The sequence below is a fragment of the Canis lupus genome, chromosome 26 (assembly GCF_003254725.2).
Source record: "Canis lupus dingo isolate Sandy chromosome 26, ASM325472v2, whole genome shotgun sequence".
Taxonomy (NCBI): Eukaryota; Metazoa; Chordata; class Mammalia; order Carnivora; family Canidae; genus Canis; species Canis lupus.
Genome location: NC_064268.1, coordinates 13113254 through 13132122, shown reverse-complemented (window position 1 = coordinate 13132122; position 18869 = coordinate 13113254). Strand labels below are relative to the sequence as shown.

General features: G+C 38.2%; 1 protein-coding gene across 8 annotated transcripts in view; it reads left to right on the top strand.

Annotated features, from left to right (window-relative positions):
• The window catches only part of MED13L (mediator complex subunit 13L), a 295043-nt gene that overhangs the window by 269245 nt on the left and 6929 nt on the right, over positions 1-18869 (top strand). For all 8 annotated transcript variants that reach the window (XR_003146620.3, XM_025474084.3, XM_025474083.3 and 5 more), the window contains 9 exons: positions 1612-1804; positions 2470-2896; positions 3663-3882; positions 5066-5254; positions 9560-9783; positions 9977-10119; positions 13476-13634; positions 14958-15134; positions 16898-17055. Coding sequence is in view for 7 of the 8 variants with exons in the window: in XM_025474084.3 (XP_025329869.1) it covers positions 1612-1804; positions 2470-2896; positions 3663-3882; positions 5066-5254; positions 9560-9783; positions 9977-10119; positions 13476-13634; positions 14958-15134; positions 16898-17055 (1890 nt within the window). In the remaining variant the exon portion in view is untranslated. The remainder of the gene's footprint in view (positions 1-1611; positions 1805-2469; positions 2897-3662; positions 3883-5065; positions 5255-9559; positions 9784-9976; positions 10120-13475; positions 13635-14957; positions 15135-16897; positions 17056-18869) is intronic.

Genomic DNA, 18869 nt, shown 5'->3' with positions numbered 1-18869 from the left:
CATTTTTGTGTTCAAGTTTAAAAGTATTGCTTACCAGGGAGTCTTCTGGCTGCTCAGAAGATGACCTTTACAAAAAGGAGGCACGTCTCTCTGGGGTGGGGCTGGGTTTGTAGAGGAGAGGAGGGTGGGGGAAGGGTCCTGAAAACAGTATAAAAGTGTTTAGCTTGAAGATTTCTGAATCAGAAGATAAGTTTAATGAATCATGTCTCTGTTGTATATTTAACACTACATCCTAGTACTAAAATTTTGAGACGCATTAATAATGTAATAACCATAACTTAAAGGCCAGTAGGTAATTTCATATGTTTAGTACATAAATTACTGTTACTTTTGAAAAATTAGAATCATGAGTATCTTTGAAGGGTGCCATATTTTTTCTGCCAAAGTATATGCACATTAAATATTTGTATCTTATACTTCTAATATCTTTATTTTTGGCAAGATTAAATGAAATTAGTATTTATGAAGAACTGTAACAGGCATATTATAAACATTACAAGAGTGTTAAATAAGATGCCAAGTTGAATTTAAAAAATATTTTGTAACAGAACATTTGCTATCTAGAAATGGATGGGCCTCCACGAAATAATAAACTTACATGTTGCTACAAAGAAATTAGGAGATGGTAATGTATGAGGTAATGGCATCAGTTAAGCCCCTAAAGGAACCCTTAGATACAGTGATTCTGTACAATGCCTGGCCCATGGATGTGTAATGCTGTTAAATCATAAGGACCATAACACAGAAAACTTGTCTAAGCAATTCTTTTTAAGGCTTGGTTCTTCTCTTGGATGAAACTTTCAACATGAGTTACGAAACATAAAAGGATTGCTGGATCTTTTTAGATCCTAATGACTTTACTAGGATTGCTCATTTGGTGGTAGTGCATACCTGGTTAAGAAGAGTGTGTGCTAGAGAACTTTGTAGGGGGTTGGTAAGCCTTCAGTTGTCAACTCTAATAACGGGTAACGTGGGCTCTTCTATTGGTAAATAGATAGTTAAGTAGCTTAACTTTTTACAGGTGTATTACATTAATTCTTTGCCATAAGTACCCATTTAATGTTCTGGAGATTAATAACAATCTCATTGTGCTTAAAACAACTATTTACTTTTTTAAAAAGTGATCAGCATATCTACTGCTTTAGTGGCCTCTGCTATTGGTGATCTCCAAATGTCTCTAACAGTGTAACAGATGGCCCATAAAATGTTAATGTTATCTTATGGGAAAACATTATGAGTAGGGATTACTTAAGAGGTTTTAGTGGACATATGTCACAGTCAGCCTTAGTAGGCAGGAATCTGGTTAATTCTTTATTTGACCATTAGCAATCAGGTAATGTTCAACAATCTTCCCTTGTGTGGAAGGAATTGGCTGGGGTGAAGAAACATTGGTTTTTCTTTAGATGGTCTAGTCCAGGTTTTGGAGAGACACATAGCAGTTTCAGCATACATTATAATTACCAGAAAGGACCAGTGTATAATGTTGGTTTGGTTGCTTGTGTTAACACTAAAAGAAAAAGCAAAGCACTTCCATGTGTATGATCAAGAATTTCCCCCACTAACAACAGGAGTGGTTCCTGTTGTAAATAACAATCTTGTTTGTGGTATCAGATGTGTAGGCTTGGGCAGCACAAGCCCATCTGCAAAGTGCTACGAGATGGGATCATGCGTGTGGGAAAGACCGTGGCACAGAAGCTGACTGATGAGCTTGTGAGTGAGTGGTTTAACCAGCCGTGGAGCAGTGAGGAGAATGACAATCATTCCAGACTCAAACTTTATGCGCAAGTTTGCCGCCATCACCTAGGTAAGTGGGAATTTATTTGGCAAAGTAGAATCTGAGAAGTAAAATAGCAAATTGCCCCCCTTTGGGAAACAGCATTATGTTGCTTTTTTTTTTTCAGGTAATGTTAGTGTTCCATTACTGTATTTATTTAGGTCTGATTTCTGGGTTCTAGGTCATTAAATGCTAATTTTTATGTGCACACATATTTTTTAAAAGCAACTTAAAGTTGCCTAAAGAAGTCGTATCTAATTTACTCCACATTTTGAAAACCTAGCAGCAGGACTTGGTATTAACTGCTTAAGTTTAACCAGCGTTCCCAAGAGAATCTTAGAAGCTTTTAAAGCTCAGTACACATAAGAGCAGGTATACTGTGATGCCTGTAGAATATATGGCCTCTCAGTTTTCAGTGAAGGCATATAGAATCAGTCTGAAAGGAAAATGTTACAAAGGATTAATTATCTTTCTTTTTTCCAAATAAGCCTCTTCACCAGAATTTGTAATAAGTAGCTCCACTTTTATCTCCATGTTAGCAGAATATATAAGTATATATTCAAGTGCAGAGATAGCATTTTAGGTGTCATAATCAGAGTACTGCAGCCTAAAAGCATAATCTTTAAAAAAGTGACCGTCATGAATTTATGATTCAGTCTGACACTGATGTCATCTCTCTGCATGTACTCTTTCAGCACCTTATCTAGCCACTCTGCAGCTCGATAGCAGCCTGTTGATACCACCTAAGTACCAGTCCCCACCAGCAGCAGCACCGGGACAAGCTACACCTGGGAATGCTGGGCCTCTAGCTTCAAATGCAGGATCGACAGTGTCCTCAGCTGGCAGTGCATTCAACCCCACCTCCAGCAGCAGTTCTGGGAACCCTGCAGCAAGTAGCTCCGCATCTGGTTCCTCTGTGCCACCCGTTTCATCGTCTGCTCCCGCTCCCGTTATTAACCAGATCAGCACTACCTCTTCCTCAGGATTCAGTGCTAGTGTTGTGGGGCAGAACCCCGGCACTGGGGCCAGTTCTGCAGATAGAACGCAAGGGAACCTAGGCTGTGTTGGAGACCCTGAGCCTGGGCAGAGCTCCTCCCAATCCTTGCAGGATGGACAAGAAAGGTACTGTGTGTGCCCATGGAGGCGGGTGGCTTCAGCTTGGACCCCTTGCCTACCTTCCGCACCCTTACCCTCCCATAGCCTCCCGAATCTCTTAATCTAGTGAAGGGCTCCATTTATTTTCTTCCAAAAGGAAATAACAACTTAGTCACTAGCTTTAGTGTTACGAAATGTGAAGACTTCTAATGAACTTACTATTACTAAACTTATTAACTTCATAGTAAGCTATTACTGTTAATCCTGCTATTATTATGGGAACATAATATATGGATAATAGCAATAGTAAGCTGTTATCACTAACATTAATAGTATTATAAAACATCTTTTTGGACTATAGCCCCAGGAAAAGAGGGAGTGGAAAAAGATCTCCCATTTAAAGGAGTGTATTACCATTTCTTTTTTTTTTTTTAAAGATTTTATTTATTCATGAGAGACACAGAGAGAGAGAGAGAGAGAGAGAGAGGTAGAGACACAGGCAGAGAGAGAAGCAGGCTCCATGTAGGGAGCCTGACGTGGGACTCGATCCCGGGTCTCCAGGATCAGGCCCTGGGCTGAAGGCGGCGCTAAACCGCTAAGCCACCCGGGCTGCCCTGTATTACCATTTCCCACCTGTCCTGGTACTAAATGGCTTGGTTTGCCTTCATTTTGGTAATACACATATTAATGTTACATTTAATCTGTAATCATTGTCCAGGGGTGTGTTCTGGAACTGGTTATTTTGCATGACTTAAGTTTATTTTGTGCATCTCATAAGTGGCTCTTTCTGCAGTGTCACGGAACGAGAGAGAATAGGAATTCCCACTGAGCCTGACTCCGCGGACAGCCAGGCCTATCCCCCAGCTGTTGTCATTTACATGGTGGACCCCTTCACTTACACTGCAGACGAAGATTCCACTTCTGGAAACTTTTGGCTGTTGAGTTTGATGCGCTGCTACACAGAAATGCTGGATAATTTACCTGAGCATATGAGAAATTCTTTCATTCTCCAGGTAACTATTTGCAAATTTATCTTTAGCTTTTGTTGTTTTTTTTGGTGAAATAACAAGTCATGATTTTTTTTTAATTGGAATTACATGAGAACTATAAAGGGAAAGATACTCCTAATTATTCCTTTAACTTAAGTCACCATTGCATAGCATTTCGGTGTATTTCTAGCCTTTTTTGTATATGTTTACAGAGTTGAGATGCTACTTTTAGTATAATTTTTAGTCCTTTATACTTAACATTTTTCATGAATACTTTTGCAGGTTGTTAAAAATTCTCACAAGCATCATTTGTAATGACCACATGTTCTCCACATTTAATTATTGTGCTATTAGATATTTAATTTGTTTCTAAATTTTTTCACATTTCGGGTCATTTCTTAAAGTGGATTCTTAGATACACTGATAGATAATGCCAGATTCTTTTCCAGAAAAGTTAGCCTATTTACATTCCCTTCAGCAGTCAGTGAGCATGCCTCTTTCACTATTGCCTTGCCAGCTTTTATAGTGTAATAATTTTACAAGATTTTGATAACAGGTGAAAAATGATACCTTGGGTGTTTGGATTTTGATTTACTGTCACTTTCGCTAATGCCATCTTAACAGAATTAAAATACTGAAATTAAAGTTACCGGAATAGGTTGTTGATTGCTTTTCATTGTGAAGTTTGTGTCTCACATCCTTAGACAGTAATTCCAAAGTTACCATGCACACTATGTGTATATATGATAAAAAGGAGAACAATATTAAAAAGCAAGTTTTAAAATTTGGGAGCCTGGCAACAATAAATTGCCAAATTACCCCTGAAAAGGGAGCAGGGTAATTTCTAAGTGACTGTAATTTGGACTAACAAGATGACCCCTGTTCTTCAGGTGTTGGTGTATCTTTGTAATAGAGGATTTTATGTTATCTAAGGAATTAAGATTGAGTCAAATTATATTTGGCATCTTACATATTTTGCTTTATTTTATTTTATCTTATTTTAATTTTTAAATAATCTCTACACTCCATGTGGGGCCAGAACTCACAACCCCGAGTTCAAGAGTTGCCAGCTAGGCACCCCTTATATATTTTAAAACTAAAGCTCCTTGCCCTCATTCAGCAAAGACTTCATGCCATTTTGTTTTCTAGCTTTCTTGTTAGCACATTAGATCTCAGTTTCTAGTTTTGTTTGTGTTTGTATGTGTAGATTGTGCCTTGCCAGTACATGCTGCAGACAATGAAGGACGAACAAGTTTTCTACATTCAATACTTGAAGTCCATGGCATTTTCGGTGTACTGCCAATGCCGGCGACCTCTGCCCACACAGATCCACATTAAGTCCCTCACAGGATTTGGGCCTGCCGCCAGCATCGAGATGACCCTCAAGAACCCAGAGGTAGGTAGTAGCACAGCAGAAATTTCTAACAGTGCTTGTATACTGGGGATACAAGCCAGGAGAGTTGGGCTGCTGGGTTGGTCTTTCGCCTTTATTAAGAGTAGTAGATTTCTCTGATCCTTAATTTAAAATAGAGGAGATATTTATCTAAACTTGTAAAATTTTTTGAGAAAAGAAGCAAGCAAACTCTTGGCGTTTTTTTTTTTTTTTTTTTTTTAATGTAAGACCTAAGGCAACAGTACACTCATCACTTACTTACTGATGTTCGACTTTCCTATGATTATTTTGTTCTTTATTTTTGGAAGCTAACCCATGTATTAAATTCACTAACTTTCTTCCTTCTCCAGATCTTTTCTCTCTGGTACAGCAAATGCGTATGTGTTTTCTGATGCACATTTTTACAGGGGCTTGCTCTCTCTTCCCTTGTCTCAGTGCTTCTGATCTATAAATGAATGCTTTTTCTCTCCCATCTTCTTAAACCTACTTCCCACAGATATGTACCTCTAGGGGAATTTTAAAACACCAAACAAAAGTTGTACACTTCTTTTATTTTACTGATCACTTTATCCTGAAGATAGATGAACAGGGCACTTTTTAGAATTTTCAAAGACTTCAGCAATCAGTTCCCACAACTTTTATTGCATAAAAGATCACCCATTAATAAAAGCCAGCAAATTACCTCTTCACCATAAAAGAACTTAAAAATATCAAAAACTGCTCATTTTAGTTGGTAATGTTTTTCTAGAAAACTCCATGAAATGCTTCTCTTTTGAATAAATAACTTAGAAGTGGGAAAAAATGAGACATGTAGTTAATACTGCATTTGTTGTCTGTCACTTGATCCAGAAGAAGCTGCTTAGCCCACAAGCCACATTCATTCTGTGATTATGTACAATTTCTGTCTTTGGCAGTTTAGGTTGGTTTATTCTTTGGAGTTTTAATTTTTTTTCACTTTTGTAAACAGTTCATATATTTTTTGTTAGCTTTTTCTAGAATTAAAATAAATTTATTTCTTGTTAATTGTTTCTTCTTTTGTCTCCAGAAATTGAGTTATTACCTTTCTTTATAAACTTAGAATCTTTTAGTTCTTTACCTCTTGTGGTTATTCTGCAGTTCGGATGCAAGCAATTCTTATGCTTTGGTAAGAAATTATCACAATTTCAAATGGTAACTGATAGTGTTCTGCATTTTCATGGAGGGGAGTGAAGGCTGACTACCTAAGTAGTAAGACGTCCTAAGCCATTACCTAAAAGTTTTAATTTTTTTTTTTTTTAATTTTTATTTATTTATGATAGTTACAGAGAGAGAGAGAGGGAGGCAGAGACACAGGCAGAGGGAGAAGCAGGCTCCATGCACCGGGAGCCCGATGTGGGATTCGATCCCGGGTCTCCGGGATCACGCCCTGGGCCAAAGGCAGGCGCCAAACCGCTGCGCCACCCAGGGATCCCTACCTAAAAGTTTTAAAGGTTATAACATACTGGCCGAATACTGTCAGTAGCTCATGAGATAAATGGATGAATTCTAGATGAAAATAAGGGGCAAAAATAGGCCTTTTTTTTCCATTTTGTTTTGAAACAGGAAGAAATAAATCATTTAACTTTATATTAAAAACAAAATCAAATATTACAAGTAATTCCCTAAGGTTTATAAAATTTTACATGTGTTATGGTAATAGTTAATTGCTAAATGTTGCTGCTCCCTCAGTCTGCAGCTAGAACATGGATGGCACTTTCATTCAGTAAATGCAGCCCGAGTGGTCTGCTGTGCACTAGGCACTATGTTAGATGCTGAGGATGCAGTGGTGGTGAGCATGATAGCCAGGCCTCTGCATCCAGGAATTCCAGATCTCTGCTGTGGCACAGTCTCATGCAAGCACATTTTACATGAGAAGGAATATATTTTAGTATTTGCCATGCAAGTATTAGGAGAAATCCTATTGTTGGTGCCCCTTTTGTTTTTCACAGAATATCTGGTACCTCAAAAACATTTTTTTTTTTTTTTAAGATTTTATTTATTTATTCATGAGACACACAGAGAGAAAGAGAGGCATAGACACAGGCAGGGGAGAAGCAGGCTCCAAGTAGGGAGCCCGACATGGGACTCGATCCCAGGTCTCCAGGATCAGGCCCTAGGCTGAAGGCGGTGCTAAACCACTGAGCCATCGGGCTGCCCTCAAAAACAGTTTTTTACCTCATGATTTATCACAGGCTATGTGTTGCATCCAAGATATTTGACATTTACCCTTTTACTTTTTGCTAAACTTTTCAGGCAGTCTCACTGGACTGTTTTGTTTTGTTTAAAAAGCTTTGCTGAGACAGAATTCGCATGTTATAATATCTACCCTCTTAAAAATTGCAGAATTTGATGGTTTTTAGTTTGTTCACAGAGTTGTGCAACTATCACTGCTGTCTCATTTTAGAACATTCTGTCAACGTGGAAAGAAACACCCTACCTATTAGCAACCACTCGTGCCCCTCCCCTCCCCCACCCTTGACAGCCACTAGGCTACCTTCTGTCTCTTAGTGGGGTGCAATTACCTATTTTGGACACTTCGTATAAGTGGATCACAGAATATGCGATCTCTTATGTTTGGCTTCTTTCATTTAGCATGTTTTCAAGGTCCATTCTATATCAGAGCATGTATAGGATTTTATTTATTTTTATGGTTAAATGATATTCCATTGTATGGATATATACCACATTTTGTTGACTCATTCTTTAGTGGATGGACATTTGAGTTTTTCCACTTTTTAGCTATGAATAATACTGCTGTGAACATTTGTGCACAAATGTTTGTATTTAAAATGTTTTCTAAAAAAATAAAATAAAATAAAATAAAATGTTTTCTGTTCTCTTGGTAAATATATATGAGTAGACTTTCCAGGTATAGGGAGAATGAATGGATCGATGATAAGGTTATTAGCCTTGAGTCTTTGAGCACGTTATTGAGTATTTTTAGGCCTGTGTTTTGTGTCCCTAAAATGAAGGAATTGGATTAGACTCTTTCTCAAGTCTTTATTTTAGCTCTAAAATTCTGTAATTCCATTATTACTATTTTTTATGCCATATATCAGTATGTATGCATGTATAAATGTATGTGTGTTCATTGAGGGGTTGGCAGCTTTGGCTGTGGGTTCAATCCAGCTACAGCCTATGTTAGTATGACCTGGGTAGGAATAATTGCTACATTTTACTTGTAAGAAGAGAGACCCATTAAGCCTAAAATATTTACTCTCTCTCCTTTATGGAAGTTTGCTGACCCCTGCTGTAGGTATTAAATACTGAAATGTGTATAATAGCTGTAAACAATGATGACAACCAGTTTGTCACAGTTTAAAATATTTGTCTAATCGGAACAGCTAATGCTTTGATTTCTAAAATCACACACACACTAACGTATAATAAACATACTGAAAAGTAGCCAATCATAAGTATACTGCTTGGTGAATTTTCACTGAACACATTATGTAAGAAGCACAAGAAAGAAAACCTAAGAAGCATTGAGAAACTTTTTTCATGTTCCTTCTAGTCATTCTAACAGTAATCAATGTTCTGATTTAACAGCAACATACCTTGCCTGTTTTTGACTTTCATGTAAATTGAGTCATATAATTGGTATTTTCTATGTCTGGCTTCTTTCATCCACTGTCACAATTCATCTGTTCCATTGCATGTAGTGGTAGTTTTTCATGTCTTTGCTGTTTAATATTCTGATTGTATAATAAGAACGCAGTTTATCTTCCATTTTACTGTTGGTGGGCATTTAGATTATTTTTTATTTGGAGCTGTTATAGTTAAAACTTATGAACATTCTTACACCTGTCCTTCAGTAAACATATGTCTTTGAATTGGATCAGAGGGTATGTGTGTGTTTGGCTTTAGCAGAGATTGTCACTTTTCCAAAGGGATTACATCACCAGCAGCGTATGAAAGTTCTCATTGCTCCACATTCTTACTGATACTTAGTGTTTTCTTTTTTATTTGACATTCTGGTAATATGTAGTGGTATTTCATTGTGGTATTAATTTCTGATTTCTTGATGACTAGTGAAGTGGTGCCAGTTTACTTTCTAAAATAGTAATTTCTTTTAATAAGGAAACACTAGCTTGATTGGGGTTCCCTAGCTGATGTCATTAAACAATCTTTTTGTTTTCTGTTTTATCATTAGTATTTATGTATGTAATATCTCTGGGGGGCAGACTGTTGTCATTACTCCCTATTGGTTTCAAGTGCTATTCTGGGTTTTGTTGTAAACATTGAGTTGGGTGGCTTTGTGTTGATAATGGACTTTTATTGTGATTTCAGCGACCCAGCCCAATCCAGCTTTATTCCCCTCCTTTTATATTGGCCCCAATCAAAGATAAGCAGACGGAGCTGGGAGAGACATTTGGGGAGGCGAGCCAGAAATACAACGTCCTCTTTGTGGGCTACTGTCTGTCTCATGACCAGCGCTGGCTTTTGGCTTCCTGCACTGACCTCCATGGGGAATTATTAGAAACTTGTATTGTAAATATCGCTTTACCAAACAGGTGAGGAGCCTCAGTGTTTATGCTGCATATAAATTGATACTATGCCTTTCCTCAGATAGGAGTCATTCTGATTTTCCTTCTAAATGCAGTAGGTGCCCTGGTGGTGGGTTCTTTGGAATTTTCTGGGTTTTATCTTACTAAGTGATAACTTTGACTCATTTGGGGCCCTTTTCCCTACTTCTTTCCTTTTTAGATCACGGAGGAGTAAAGTATCTGCACGTAAAATTGGACTACAGAAGTTATGGGAGTGGTGCATAGGAATTGTCCAGATGACATCTCTACCGTGGAGAGTTGTAATCGGCCGACTTGGGCGCCTAGGCCACGGGGAGCTTAAAGGTGAGGGATTCCTGAAGCAGTCAGTACAGGAAACAAAGGAAAAGTGTTGAGCTAATGTTCCTACCTGAGCCAATGGAGGAAATTGCAAAGTTGGTAGTAAGAATAAAGCAGATTTATATCTTCTGATTCTTTTATTTTTTAAATTATTTTTTTAAGATTTTATTTTTTCATGAGAGACACACAGAGAGAGGCAGAGACACAGACAGAGGGAGAAGCAGGCTCCATGCAGGGAGCCCGATGTGGGACTCGATTCCGGAACTCCAGGATCATGCCCTGGGCTGAAGGCAGGCACCAAGCCGCTGAGCCACCCAGGCGTCCCTCTTCTGATTCTTTTAAATGTAGTTTTATATGCTGTTTTTAAACATTTCATCATCAACAAAGCCATTTACCAAAGAAAATCTTAAATACTGAACCCCAATTATAAGACAGAAAAAAGAATGTTCTATTAATCTAAAATTGATACTAAATTAGAACTTCTAAGGCTTATTTATGTACTGAGTCAGTGAGATCAAGTCAGCTTTAACATGAAAATTCCAGTGAGAGATTATGGACAATAGAAGAAGTCATATATAAGAATAGACTTCAGTTTCTTTTATTTATTTTTGGTGATTGATGGTGATAGAGTTTGTATTTATTTTATGTTGGCACAAGAGCAAGATAATCCTGATTTGCAAGGACAAGTAGTTGCAAGTTGGGATGGTCTTTATTCACATTGCAACTCTCTGATGGTCTTCAGTCTGAAGGCTTAAGAGAGCAGACTTTTTAAGTTGAATTCCCAAATATACCTACCAACTGCTAATATTTCCCATCATAAATATAACAGCTACAAAGCACTAAAGTAGCTAACAACATAACTGACCACTGGCTTTGAGCCAAGCTCATTTGCTATCTTAGTGTAGCTACTTTACATGAGCAGTATGAATATTTCTAGATCATTTTTTAAGGCTTATTAATTAATGACACCTTTATAAAAAGTTTAATATGTACATTTGGATGGAAGAGGTTTCTTCCCCCACCCCCCCAAGGTCTACACAAAAACAAAGCATATGCCACAAATAAGCATGGTGTTTTGTTGTTGTTGTTTTAAGATTTTATTTATTTTTTCATGAGAGACACAGAGAGAGACAGAGAAACAGGCAGAGGGAGAAGCAGGCTGCCTGTAGGAAGCCCGATGTGGGACTGGATCCCGGGTGTGGGGATCATGCCCTGAGCCACCCAGATGTCCCAGCATGGTGGTTTTGTGCATGCAAATATGTTAGAGCAGGTCAACAGACTTTCAACGTAAAGGGCCAGGTAATATTTTCAGCTCTGCAGACCAGTGTGTCCCTATTGCAGCCTCTCAATTCTGCCATTGTAAAGTCAAAGCAGCCACAGACAACACCTAAGTTGTATGTTTGGCTGTGTTCCAATAAAACTTTATTTACAAAAGCAAGTGGTGGGCAGGATTTGGCCTGCAGACCATAGTTTGCAGAACCCTTGCATTAGAGTGCATATATTGTTTCTTTGCATGAAATTTATATCAGGTATTTGTGGAATCTCTGAAATAAAACCCGATATGGATATAACTTGCATTGTAGCAAGTGCTCAAGTAAGTTAACTATTAGGGTTTAATAGTTGTTTATACATACATTACATTACATAAGTATTAAGTGTTTTCTTAGGGATCTATTATGTGCAAATTTTTTTTGACTAATTATACTGTAGGCTAATAGAAAATATTACCCTTTTCATTTTTTAAAGAATATCATACTTATAATGAATCTTGTATCAGTAGCCTGGAGGTCTGATGCATTGGGGGATTCATCATTTCATTTCTGTCAGAATTCCTGTCCTCTCTGTTGGTATGCCTTGTAGTCAGTCTTCCTCTTAAAGGGTTTAAGCTACTCTTAACCCCTGGGAAAAGTTGGAATATAATAGAAAAGAAGAAGAGGGGATAAAAATGTAGCCTACTAGTCTAGTCACTTGGTGTTTTGGACAATTATTAAGGCCACTGCCTTCCCTTGAATGATTTTTTTTTTTTAAGCAGGAGCACCCCCTTCTTATCTCTTAAGGGAAAGGAATGCGAGTGGGACTGACCCATCAAAAGGTTGAGAGAAAACGTACTTTCAAGGGATAAGACACCCAGAGGAGCCTAGTGTACAGGAAATCAGTTTGACAATCTACATTTCATTCCTGTGGGAATCTGAGGTCTGTGCCGCATTGCATTGCTGTGGGACAGTATCATACATGAGCCTACAGATTTCAGAGTCAGCTTTGTAAAGTTTTGTTCTTTATCACCAGAATATTTGTGGTAAAATACAGATACCACCTTTCCTTTCTTAATTTGGTTTTATTTATTTTTATTTTTATTTTTTTTTCTTCTTTGGTTTTAAATCCAGAACTCATGCCTGTTTGATTTTTCTATGGCTTTACAAAATACATTCTTCATGTCTTGGCCACTTTTACTTCAGCCACTTCAGTTTGAATATTTTTAGGAATATGAAATATGAAAAAAATTCTTCCTTTTACAAATTCGTTAAGGGGAGAACAGTGTGTTTGAAAAACTTAGTGAAAGTAGAAACCTGTAGTGGGGGAATGGTCTTTCATCAGTAGGACAGGACATGGATAGCAGTGTGCTACTGCAGGAGTATGGCATGCTTCGTGTCTGTTGGGTTGGGAGTCAAAAGAGAAGACAAAGTACTTTTCCATTCCCAGAGTAACATAACCCTCTACAGTTCTCTGAGTAGACATAGTGCCTTTGTGTGGAGGCAGTAAACAAATATTAGAAAATTTGTGCTAGCGTTTTAATCTGGACAATTAGTGCTACATCATTTGGAGCACTTCACTCACACTCATTGTTTATCAGCTCTCTTGGGCCTTCTAAGAAGAATTCCCCTTGTTTCTGCAAGGCTTGCCTTTCATGGAAACAGCCAGCCTACAGCAGTAAACAAAACTGAGGTTTGCCTCCCAACTGTGCATTCTTCTAAAGAAAAGTGCTGATGTGGGGGCAGGGTGGGGGCAGGGTGGGGGGTGTGAAAGAACCATACCTGGAGAAAAAGGAGAAGAAAGAACAGACTGGCCTCATCATCAAAAAGCATATGAAGTGCCTAAATCTGTGTGGATCTGTGCTGGACTCTCCCAGCTCATTTCAGACATTATTTTAGTCTACAGAATAGTAGGCTTTTGTTTCTTTGTTAATGAAGTGTAAAAGAGGTCAAGTAACATTTTCTTTGTAGCAAGGAGTAGAACCTGTGTAAAGCCTTATTCCCTTTAGGTCCAATTCTGGAAATTCAATTACCGGGCAAATCTGGTAAGCTTAAACCTCCTATCAATATGAATTTCTAAAGACTGTGTATGACTCTCATACCTGATTTCAGATTGGAGTATCCTCCTTGGAGAATGTTCACTACAGACAATCAGCAAACGGCTCAAGGACGTGTGCCGGATGTGTGGAATCTCTGCCGCAGACTCTCCTTCAATCCTTAGTGCCTGCCTGGTTGCCATGGAGCCCCAGGGGTCCTTTGTAGTGATGCCAGGTAAGTCTCTTTTTGTCAGTTTCATTAATTAGGTATCACATCAGTTCAGCTCATTCAAACTTAAAGTCTATAGACAAATGTAGAATAGACCTTCATTATCTTTGTGAGAGAAAATTGTACTTGGGGACAAAAATGGAAAACCATTGGTCTCTTCAAGGGGAGAGGTTTGTGATTTTATTGTCTTGATGACCATAACTTGGAAGAGAGCCTAAGTTCTGGGTATGACTGGCCAGTTCCCGTGGCCTGACCCTGATTGTTGTTAGTGTATGAGAATCACCCTCCAGAAACCACGAAAGTGGACACCACCATTGTGATACATATTTGAATATCCTTTTGAAGATAGATATTTGACACAAGCTCTAAGCAGCCTTGAGAGAATATTTTAAATCTTTCTGATGTGGTTGAGGATGAATGGTGAGACAAATAGAAGTAAAGTAGTTAGCATAGTATCTGGCCCAAAGGAAGCACTCAGTAAATGGGAGTGCCAGATAGATAGCCAAATGATTGTGGCCACAGAATTTTTAAAAAATTAACAACTAAGCCACTTTATAATTTATAACTAAGGAATTTTCTACCTTTTTAAGTCTGCTTTTATCTTCCAGATATGTCTCTGATCAAATGGGAGGTTCTGTCTACTTCCTCCCTATAAAAATCAGTAGTGTTGTGTGAGAATGAGCTTATTCATCATCAGTCCTATGAGAGGCATATGTCCTATGTTTGTTGGCCTTATTAGACCCTAGGTTAATTGTTGCCTGTACCACTTTGGCAAATTTCTTAAGTTCCCTGTTCTCGGTCTCATGATATGGGCATAATAGTTGTACCTCAAGGTAGGTATGATGACTGAATGAGATGATGTCAGTGAATACAGAGTTTAGCACAAAATTTGACATGTAGTAAGCATTCAATAAATGTTAGTTATAATAATTATTAGTTGAATGGTACCATTTCTACAGAATTGTATCATTTAGGAGAACAGTCCTTTATAAATTGTAAGCAACCACAGGTAGAAAGTGGGAGACTTATTCTTAGAACTGCTTCTTATAAAAATAATTAAAGCATATTGGTGGGCTCAGCCCAATTTTATCTTAACCTTTCCTGTGTGATATGAGACTTGGGTTATCACAGCTATGTGCTCTGAGTCTGTTTCTTTGAAGATATGTCAACACTTAGATGGAACTTTAAATGTGTATCCATTTTAGCAGTTGTATCAGACTCCTGTCTCTCCAGCTCAGGTCCTCCTGAAACTTTATTTCTGGAGTTGTTTACTGATGCACAGAAGGAACTGATACAATTCTTTCTTTCTCTTTCTTCTTTCATTTAAAGATGCTGTCACAATGGGCTCTGTTTTTGGCCGAAGTACCGCACTGAACATGCAGTCATCTCAACTGAATACCCCACAAGATGCTTCCTGTACGCACATCTTGGTGTTCCCAACATCATCAACCATCCAGGTGGCTCCAGCCAACTATCCCAATGAAGATGGGTTTAGCCCCAACAATGGTGAGTGTGGAGGGTTGTGTAGGGATAGAGCTCAGATTCTCCAGCAAGATGCAGAGCTAAAGTATGGACTCATGGGCTGTTGCATGTGTTTTAATAATCAACATATAAAATACAAAGAGGCGGGTGCCTGGGTGGCTCAGTGGTTGAGCATCTGCCTTTGGCTCAAACCATGATCCTGGGGTCCTGGGATCAAGTCCTGAGTCAGACTCCCTCTACCTACGTCTCTGCCTCTCTCTGTGTCTCTCATGGATAAATAAATACAATCTTTAAAAAAAAAAAAATAAAATACGAGTAGGGGATTGAAGATTGGTTAGAGAATCTGTTTGTTTTTGAAGATTCACATACCCAGTTACCAAGACCAAATAAATATTTTCCTCTCTTGAATAATTAATTTTCTACTGTTTTTCCCTAAAGGCAAAACAAACAAACAAACAAAAAAAACACCTGCTTGGTAGTGTCCTCCACATGGGTGCCACTCTTCAAGTAAATAGTAGCTGATCTGATTTGAGACATATGAAGACTCCTAAGCAATATGAAGGAGCTTCTGTCTTTAGCTAATCATTGGGAATCTAATTTGCTCTAAAACAACTCCTTATTTGATTATTCTTTTTTTTTTATTTTAATTTTTATTTTTTTTATTCATGAGAGACAAAGAGAGAGGCACACAGGCAGAGGGAGAAGCAGGCTTCATGCAGGGAGCCCGACATGGGACTCGATCCAGGGTCCCCAGGATCACGCCCTGGGCCAAAGGCGGCACTAAACCGCTGAGCCACCCGGGCTGCCCTCATTTGATTATTCTTAATAGATGTTTTGGTTTGATTATCTGTCAAGGCATTTGTTGAGTAATGGTTATCTATAAACTGTTAAATACTTAGTATTATGTAGCCATTCACATTGCTTTTTGAAGATTTTTTTAATAGTTACCCGCATTTACCCCTGTTAAAGGGGGAGGGTAAAAGGATACCAGATTTTATATATAGTATGATCATAATGGAGTAATGATATAAGAAAAATTGTAGCAAAACATTCACAGTAATTGCATTCTGGGCAATTTCCAAATTTTCTGCTGTGTACCTTTTATAATGTGGAAGAAGATTTCTTAATGAAAACACAATGCTTTTATCTGCTTTTGGAGTAGGCCTCCAGTTTCAGGGCAAGTTCACACCTATTAACATGTCTTAATTCAGCCTCCAGTATTTTAGATGCTAATTGGATGCATAGATGGTGTCTGCTCTTTTCTTGGATGGTGTCAGTTGTAACTTTGTGTGATAATTAAATTGCTGCTTTAGCTCTTTTGCCATCTTTTTTTTTTTTTTTTTTTTAGATTTTATCTATTCATGGGGTGGGGGGCAGACACAGGCAGAGGGAGTAGCAGGCTCCATGCAGGGAGCCTGACACGGGATCCCAGGTCTCCAGGATCACGCCCTGGGCTGAAGGCGGTGCTAAACCGCTGAGCCACCAGGGCTGCCCTCTTTTGCCATCTTTTTATGTGCTTTTGGAAGCTATACAGAGTGTGGAGTTTTGTTTTATGTTTTTATTTCTCCAATCTGTTAATACTTCACATTAGATCATTGAGAATACAAAATGAAAAAATAATTTTCAGCACCTTGCACCCAGTAGACACACATGAATAATAAATCTTACTAAGTTATTAACAGCGTGTGTTTTTGTAACGTCATGGACTAACAAAATAGTATATATTGTTTAAGTTGTGGATGTGAGATATTTTTTAAATGTTTGTGTTTTTTCTCCTTCCTTTCTAGATGACATGTTTGTTGACCTTCCATTCCCAGATGATATGGACAATGATATTGGCATATTAATGACTGGGAACCTCCATTCCTCTCCCAACTCCTCCCCGGTTCCTTCCCCAGGCTCTCCTTCTGGAATTGGAGTGGGCTCTCACTTCCAGCACAGTCGGGTAAGGATGATTTGAAGTAGGTTGTTTAAAACAACCTCAGCCTTCAGGGAAAATAATCCTCTGGAAGTATAATCACCTTTTTCTGTCATGTACCTTTCTTCTAATGGTGTTGGTCCCTGGTACAAGAGAAATCAGTGTGGAAAAGTGACTCTGTAGTTGTTCTATTTTGAATGCAGGCAGGAATTAGAAATGGATTATTATTTCTGAAAATGTTCCTGATACATATGTTTTATCAGAAGAATAGTCCTATTACAGCAAGAAGACTTTTTTGCAATGACTGTTTCCTAGCAAAAATTAGTTTTGGTTGCTTGCTGCTTCCTGGTTACTTATTTTTCATTTTTTGCCAAAATAGTTGCTTTTCAGGGGTTAGTTCAATAGGCTTGCTTACTTAACATGTAAAATAATTGTCTTAATTGAAGAACACATTATTGATGGTTGATTATTCTGAAGTAAGCCTTACTGTTCTTGTTTCATGTCATGGTGCCTTGATTTATATATATTTTCAGTCTTTTGTGTAGCCAGGTTTCGAAATGGCAAGGGCCCACAGAATGTTCATTTTGGACAAGTGTCTAGGTTAATGCCCCAGTATTAAGGAAGAACACCAGAGCTGACAACCAGTTTCCTCTTTAAATATCCCAGGAATTTTGGAGGTGAATTAACAGGATCGAAGAGTTAAAGGTTCTGCTGTAGCTTGTGTTAACTTTGTTTTAAAGTAGATGATTCATACCTTATCACTCTTGTACCTTTTGTTTAAAATATTGTGAGATTGAGGGTTTAAGACATAGAAAAATGGCCATGTCTACTCTGTTAAACTGGGCAAGCACACACAACTCTGCTCACACTCATTTAGACAGAGCTGTAGTAAGAAGACTTAGTTTTCTGTCCATGGGGCTTTCATTGCCAGCCTGGAGTTCATGGAGGGACAGTCAAAGAGAAAGAAGATTAAAAATGTTAGTTAGCAGATAAAACCAGGGATGAGTGACTCAGTAGACTACATTCATGTAACTGCCTGTCCCCCAGTCCTCCTTTCTGAAGGAAGAGCATTTTAAATGTCTTTATTTTCTCCATATTCATTTGTCAGTTCATGACAGTTTATTGGTTCTTTGGAGATTATTGTGATGGAAACCAAGAGCACAGATTTTATATCAGGTAGTTTCAATTTAGAATTTGAATTCTAGAGGCAAAGAACATAGCAAGCAAGAATGCATGCCCTGGAGTTTGATAGATGTAGCTCAGAGTTACAGCTGTATGACTTGTAGGTTGGTAATCTTGATCAAGTTACTTGACCTTTCTCAGCCTCAGTTATCTTATCTGTGAAATGGAAATAACAGTAATCACCTTTCAGTGCCCACGGTTGCACTAGCTTATCCAAAAACAAAGAATTGGTCTTTGAAGTGTCATGTGAGTTCTGTAGAAACAGAGCTTTGCTGTACTTTCTGCCTTTGTTGGAGCCTCAAGCCCTGATGTCTGTGATTGCATGTCAGAGTTTAAACAGCAGTGCTCTGCAGCTGGGCAGGTGGCCCTTTTCAATGTTGAACACCTGCAGCCTGGTGACCCCTGCAAGGCTTTCAGTAGTTCCTCTTTCAGAACCATTAAACATTCTTTGATACCCAATTAAGGCATTACAACAGGGGAAAGCATTTACTCAGGGTTGTAGTAAGTTTTTATTTTTTAACCAACTCAGATAATACAACTTGGTGTGATAGTTGACGATTATTTTTGTCCTCCCAACAGAAGGCCTTTGAAAACAAATGATTACTTTTTATTCCTTGCATAAAAGGTTATTTTCAGCTCTTAAAGCCAGCTAAAAGAAT